The sequence below is a fragment of the Phytophthora parasitica genome (assembly GCF_000247585.1).
Source record: "Phytophthora parasitica INRA-310 unplaced genomic scaffold supercont2.1, whole genome shotgun sequence".
Taxonomy (NCBI): Eukaryota; Oomycota; class Peronosporomycetes; order Peronosporales; family Peronosporaceae; genus Phytophthora; species Phytophthora nicotianae.
The window spans coordinates 2,782,982-2,783,635 of record NW_008634126.1 but is presented as its reverse complement, the minus strand read 5'-3'; the positions used below and the strand labels follow the sequence as shown (position 1 = coordinate 2,783,635).

The window sequence follows — 654 nt, the reverse complement described above, 5'->3', positions numbered from 1 at the left end:
TTGGCGGATTGTGCATGAATAATAGCATTGATACGCAATACCTACGAAGGCTACCTTTAAACGACTCCCGTTATTCATAAATAACAATAAAAAACAAGCACGTCTGTTTTCACCACGTCTCTGTTTTTCACCAAAAACCAACATGCCAGTTTTTTTTTCAAAAACGAACACATCTTTTTTTTCACAAAAAACAAACACGTTTGTTTCTCACTAAAAACAAATATGTCCATTTTATACCAAAAACGAACACGTCTTTATTCACCAAAGCCAAACACTTCCAAAATCGAATATGTTACTTTAATAAAAAAAGAACATATAAGTTTTAATCCAGAAACTAACACGTATGTTGTGTCACTTTTAGGAAGGTCTGTGTACTTACAAAAGATGGGCAACATATTCAATGAGGTGCCAACGCAAGTGTATTACGTATCAATTTGCAGCTGCGCCGATGTTTCGTCGATTCCTTCAGTCTCGCTTGGAACTCCAGGTACGAAGCTAATTGATTTGGCGCGCTGCTCTTCTGACCTAAGTACTGCTGTGGTACAGCCTGTACTGCTGTGCCTGAACAGATGCCAACAAGACGTGGGATGCGAAACTATAGAAAGCAAGAGCAGGAACTGCTGCTAGCCATTCTACATGAGCGACCCCCCCCCC

At 40.1% G+C, this 654-nt stretch overlaps 1 protein-coding gene across 1 annotated transcript; it reads left to right on the top strand.

Annotated features, from left to right (window-relative positions):
* Positions 1–384: 384 nt before the first annotated feature.
* On the top strand, positions 385–601 carry PPTG_20786 (hypothetical protein; the record flags this gene model as incomplete). Its single annotated transcript, XM_008892985.1, has 2 exons — positions 385–487; positions 570–601. 2 exons carry the CDS (start codon positions 385–387, stop codon positions 599–601), a joined length of 135 nt encoding a protein of 44 aa, XP_008891233.1.
* Between the last annotated feature and the right edge of the window lie 53 nt (positions 602–654).